Raw genomic sequence first — 6,149 nt, forward strand, 5'->3', positions numbered from 1 at the left:
GTGACTGCTCCAAACGTAGTCCTTGAATTCTGCCTGTAAAGCAACAGATGAGCCACATGATTAGATATTTTTATGGAACAGAGCTCGACTGTCCTCAGCATACTGTTAACATACACACTTTCAATGGTCAATACTTTATACATTTCTGGACAAAACTGTACAGATGTCCCAGTTTATATTACATTAAAAAATAAAAAGTACCAGCCCTTTATGTTTACATTTTTCTAGTGATTCTCACAATAATAGGCTAAATCGTTTACATCTCTGGTTCACCCCAAACAAAGATAAAACCTTACAGCAATCTCACAAAATCATGTATTCCATAAGTGTGTAATCATGCCAGTGCAATTTAGACAAGTCCAATTGATTCATAGACCCAGAAAACATGGGGTTAGACACCAAGATTACTTGGCTAGGTCAAATAATGAAGGAGTTAGAATGTGATTACACTCTCAATGAATGAATAGTAAAATGTCTGGAGGATGTTTGTGTTGACCCCAAACGTGTTGAGTTTCCTCAGGAGATACTGCCGCTGCTGGCATCTCCTGAGAATCTCCTCTGTGTTGGAGGCAAATTTCAACATGCAGTCGAAGTTTGTGGCCAGGTATTTATACTTGTCGACTGTGCTGACAGCTGCTGCAGCCAGCTCCCTCTGCTTGCTGGAGAAGGTCACCACCATCTCTTTGGTCTTCTCCACTTTTAACTGTAAACAGTGGCAATGACTTCATGTTGGACATCCAACTGATTACAGGTCTGTTTTAAACTGACCACGGGTTAGGGTTAGGATTAGAGATGTTCTGATACCATTTTTTCCTCCCGATACCGATTCCGCTACTTATGCTGTGGGTATCGGCCGATACGAGTACCGATACCGATACCAGTGTATTATAAAAAATGATATATATCATACTATGCCTGCATGACTGTGATATGATTATCATTGTGGTGAGGCCTGGCTCAGGTTAAACCCTTTGTAAAACATAATGAATACAGCAAATGAAAGCCATTTATTTTTAAAAAGAATAGTATAAAGCCGAATTCAGCACAGAGCAGACAGGAAGTCAGACACGAAATAATAACATGACATCCGGTTAATTTTCAAAATAAAACACTCTGTGTTGATACAAGCACAAAAACCTCAAATAAGAGACAAATACGCGCTCTTCTTCTAATCCTTCAGTCGGGAACACTTCGTGTTGTTGTGTTTATAACACATACATATAACTGCGGTCGTGCGTGATTATGTAATCATCGCGGGAATTCCTCGGTTTCGTAACTCCAGCTGATCGGCGGAGCTGCGCTGTGGCGGACCAAAACACAGCTGGTGGGGGTTGAAGGACGAGGACGACGGAGCCAAACCGTCGGAGCCGTAACGCAGCGGACACGTATCCGGTAGAATCTCAGAGCTAACGGAGCTAGGCTAATAAATTACGTGGTATCGGATCGGTGCCTGGATTCCAGTACTCGCCGATACCGATGCCGGCATTTTCGTCAGTATCGGAGGCATTTCCGATACTGGCATCGGAATCAGAACAACTCTAGTTAGGATTAGGGTCATCAAATCAGCTGATGGAGGATTTAAAGTGATTAATAATTACAAACCAAATCTGTAATTCAGTTCTGTTCTGTTCTGCTCAGTTCTGTTCCGTTCTGTTCAGTTCTGTTCCGTTCTGCTCAGTTCAGTTCAGTTCTGTTCCGTTCAGTTCAGTTCAGTTCAGTTCTGTTCCGTTCAGTTCAGTTCAGTTCTGTTTAGGGCTGTAACGATTCATCGAGTTACTCGAGTTACTCGATTACAAAAATTGGTCGAGGCAAAAACTCTGCCTCGAAGCGTCGTTAAATTCCTATGACGCGCAGGGATCTTGAATGTTCCACACGGACCCGCCGGAGAGCCGGAGAGGCGGAGAGCCTCTCCGTACTCTTCGGGCGCGGAGTGTCCGTCACTCCGTCGAGGGGAAACGGAGACTGCAAGGGCTGTGATTGGTCCTCTAAACTCACGTCCTCACGCTGGTTCTCCAGCAGCCCGGGGGGGATTGCATTGCGTATCCGCCACCACGACGGAGAACTGCGAAGGCTCGAGATGACATGCCAGAGCAGAATCAGTTTGTGCGCGTTTAAAAAACGTAGATATGATATCTGCTTTACAGACAGTTGAGACCGACGTGACATGTTCTCTCTCTCTGTCTGTCTGTAAGTGTGTGTGCACGTGTGTTTGTTCACGTCGGTCCGGAGCTCCTCCCTTCGTAAAACAGAGCGGAGGAGAATTGTAGATGCGCGACGATGAAGAAATTATTAATTAAACGAACACGGTCCGGACCGGTTCTATAGGAAAAGTGACCTTAAATGACTTCTGTTGTGATTTGGTGCTGTGTATAACATAAAATTATATATAACACAGCATGCGTCCACACACATAGGTTGCTAGGTTACCATAGCAAATAGGCCTATCCCAGAGATTATATATTATTTGTTAGTAGGTGGTTAGAAGGTGCAATCCCTTTTTGTAATGTTGTATAAGACAACACTAAGGCAAAATGGCCGTTACTATTTAAGTTTGTATTGATTCATAGTGTTACATGTTATACATGTTTTACAGTAAGTTGAAACTGTATTGTTATTTAATTGTTTGCACTTGCACTAAATGAGTAAATTGCAATAAAGTTTTGGAGCCAAATGTTGGAGTTGTAAGAAATACCTCTTTTTTTTAAAGAAATAAAAGCCAAATGGTTGATCATTTTACAGCCACATCATTTTCGTCATGCATTATTTGTTTTGGTTGTTTAAAAATGCAAAAAAATATATATATATGATTAATCGATTAATCGATCGATAAAGTGCTAGATTAATCGATTCCAAAAAGAATCGATAGCTACAGCCCTAGTTCTGTTCCGTTCAGTTCCGTTCCGCTCAGTTCCGTTCCGTTCCGTTCCGTTCCGTTCTGCTCAGTTCTGTTCAGTTCTGTTCCGTTCCGTTCCGTTCTGTTCAGTTCAGTTCAGTTCAGTTCCGTTCAGTTCTGTTCAGTTCTGTTCCATTCAGTTCTGTTCAGTTCAGTTCCGTTCAGTTCTGTTCAGTTCTGTTCCATTCAGTTCTGTTCAGTTCCGTTCTGTTCAGTTCAGTTCTGTTCAATTCTATTCATTTCTGTTCAGTTCAGTTCCGTTCAGTTCCGTTCAGTTCTGTTCAGTTCTGCTCCGTTCCGTTCAGTTCCGTTCCGTTCCGTTCCGTTCCGTTCTGTTCTGTTCAGTTCCGTTCAGCTCTGTTCCGTTCTGCTCAGTTCTGTTCAGTTCTGCTCCGGTCCATCACACTGATACTGATCAGTTCAACATGTTTCAGTTTAACTTCCTCTTAATAAATATCATATTAAAGGTCCCTCAGATGTCAGTCATCAGTGTGATGTCACAGGTGTGGTTGTCATGGTTACCTGCTCCTCCAGCTGCAGCGGCTGTAACGGTGACAGTCGCAGGTGTAGTGACCTTTCTCTCCACACTTGTGACACTTATTGTTGGGGTCAAAAGGTCGTCTGACAGAAGGTCGGTTGAAGCGAGAGTGCCGAGGACTTCCAGTGGAGAGTTCAACCCACAGATCAATCTGTAATAATCAATACAGTCTATTAGAGACATGAAACAATCAATAGGATCAGAGCAATCTGTAATAATCAATGCGATCGGACGGGTCTCGTGTTCTGACGTGTTTGAATCGTTTGTATTTTCTTTAAACTAAAACACAAACTGATATTTTCGTGCTGAAGCTTCAACGTTTCAAAGAGAAAATCAACTCAACAGTTAACTCTTATTTTCCAGGACTTTCAAGGCTGCCTAGCTGCTTTAATGTGTTCCAGGTTTTCAAGGAAGCCTGTGGCGACCTTGAACACGAGGACCTTGTAGTGTGGCGTCACTAACAGTCAGCTGTGATGTCATCAGAGTGCTGTCACCTGTGCTGACTACTGACTCTCCATCTAACCCTTGGACGGCGTCGTCGGCGTCTCCAGATCTTCAAACTCGATGAAGGCACAGCCTGGAGGGTTCCTGGAGATCCACACAGTCCTGAGCGGTCCAAAGTACTGGAAGACTCACTCCAGCTCACCTTTCCCCGTCCCCGTCCCCGGGTCTCACACATACACTTTAGTCTCTGTGGAGGACACGGGTACATAACAACCAATCACACACTTAATCTGCTGCTTTGTCATTATTGACATATGCAAATAAAGTTATTACACAAGTTATTTAAATGTTTTCTGATTCTGGTCTGTAACCAAACTCCATTCAAAGTTCTGATGATTTAAGGCCTCTTGCCTTCACTTATGAGACATGAAATTAAGATATAAAGTAATTAGAACATTTAATAAGATAAAACTTGAACACATTAAGTTTATTATGTAAAGATGTCAAATATATAAAAATGTAAATTAAAGTCTGACCTGCTGTCAGTTTCATTAACGGTCCTCTCCGGTCACTTCAGCTGGTTGTTGTTAGCTAACCGACGTTACTGACGTCACGACACATTCAGATGGCAGACTGGTTAATGACGTCACGACCCCTCTGACGGGATAACAACGCTAACTGAGCTAGCTTCTCTGCATGCTAACGGCAGTTAGTGTCGGAGCTGCGGTACCGACTCATGAGAAAACCCAGCCGGCTGCACTCACCCCCTCCGGTACGGCCGTGTCGGGACATCCTCCCCGCGGCTACGCACAGTCCGCTTACTGTGCAGGTTAGCTTAGCTTAGCTTAACTTAGCTGCTAACCGGGCTACTGTAACTCCAGCGGAAGTAACAACCACTTCCGGACGGAATTTCAAAGTTAAATCAGCTCCCGCAGTTTTATTTAATTTATTCAATCTGAGGCTAAAAACTTTTGCTTAATTGATTTTAAATCCAGTTTTGCTGTAAAACCCTTTGATATATATTCTCCGCGTTATTTTTGTAAGCATGTTGTAGTAATTCATAAAGTGGAGTCAGTTCTGTTAAGTTCTGTTGTGTTCTGTTCACCTGCAGGGGGAAGCAGCAGCTCACATGAACAGTTGACCGGAAGCGGAACCTTTATTTGAGCCTCACGTTTCCTCCGGAGGGTTTTAAAGCCCGTGCTGGAGCGAGTAGTCAGGCTGCAGTGTTTGTGCTGTGTTGATTATTATTTTCATATTAATCCGTGTGGACCATGATGCAGTGCGGCTGGCCTCTGTTAGGTCCGCTGCAATGGATCCGTTACGTCAACAAACAGGTGATAGTGAAGGCGGGAAACGATGAGGAGCACCGCGGCTGGCTGCTCACCGTGGACCCGGTGTCCGCCAGGTGACTGACGAGACACGCGCGCGCACTCTCACACACGCGCCTGCGCACTCCCTTTCTCTTTTGTTTCTCAAAAGTTTCTTTGGTTGATTTGAGAGTTGATGAAATAGAAAACACGTAACTGATGAACCAAAGAGATTAACAACGTCACAGCACCAGCACGCACTGCATGTGTGTGTGTGTGTGTGTGTGTGTGTGTGTGTGTCTGTGTGGTCATCTGGTCTGACCCAGTCTGTCTCTTGCAGTCTGGTCCTGGTGGCCTTCGGGGAGGAGGGCAGAGCATCGGTGCAGGTGGTGATGGGTCACGCCGTGGAGGAGGTGCAGGTTCTGCAGGAGGCAGATGAGGAGACCACCAGGCGTCTCCAGACCTCCTTCCTCCCTGCAAGGACCTGTGGGCTGGACCAAGAGGAGCTGAGGAGGAGGAGGGCCGGCGTCCAGAGGTGGCTGGAGAAAAACCGGGTCCCGGTGGAAGAGGAGGGGGACCAGCTGAAGGTGGCGGGGGTCCTGACCCTTGCAGCCCCATACGGACCTGAAGACTGCTGCAGCTCCAACCAGATCATCCTGGACCGCATCCAGAAACTGATCCAGAGTCTGGTCCAGAGTCCACACCATCCAGACTGATCCAGAACTCCCTGCAGGACTGAAAACTTTATTTAAAACCTGTCGGACCGTGAAACCAGTAAACCTGCTGTCTGCCCCGTCTCCAGACCAATCAGAGTGCAGCAGCTGTCAGTGGAGATCCAAACTGATTCAGGACTCAGCTGGACTCAAACCTGTGACACTTTGGTTCCATGTTGTGTGTCAGGACATTTGATTTAGTTGTGATAACTTCCTGTTTGTGAGTATTAACAAATAAAAGTTTCGTCAGCTGA

General features: G+C 45.1%; 2 protein-coding genes across 6 annotated transcripts in view; one reads left to right on the forward strand and one right to left on the reverse strand.

The window, feature by feature from the left end:
• Nucleotides 1–5,588, reverse strand: part of LOC311274746 (reticulon-3-B-like) — a 27,932-nt gene extending 22,344 nt beyond the window's left edge. For 2 of the 5 annotated variants that reach the window (XM_084382674.1, XM_084382673.1), the window contains exons 1-3: nt 4,412–4,520; nt 3,926–4,122; nt 3,416–3,582 (exon numbers count right to left, since the gene is read on the reverse strand). The gene's annotated coding sequence lies outside the window, so the exon portion shown is untranslated. The other 3 variants (XM_084382676.1, XM_084382677.1, XM_084382675.1) reach the window with 3 other exon arrangements.
• On the forward strand, nt 5,129–6,149 carry gemin6 (gem (nuclear organelle) associated protein 6). Its single transcript, XM_084382734.1, has 2 exons — nt 5,129–5,280; nt 5,523–6,149. Exons 1-2 carry the CDS (start codon nt 5,147–5,149, stop codon nt 5,896–5,898), a joined length of 510 nt encoding a protein of 169 aa, XP_084238860.1. The 5' UTR covers nt 5,129–5,146; the 3' UTR covers nt 5,899–6,149.

This window comes from Pagrus pagrus (genome assembly GCF_965226575.1).
Source record: "Pagrus pagrus genome assembly, chromosome: 2".
NCBI classification, from domain to species: Eukaryota; Metazoa; Chordata; class Actinopteri; order Spariformes; family Sparidae; genus Pagrus; species Pagrus pagrus.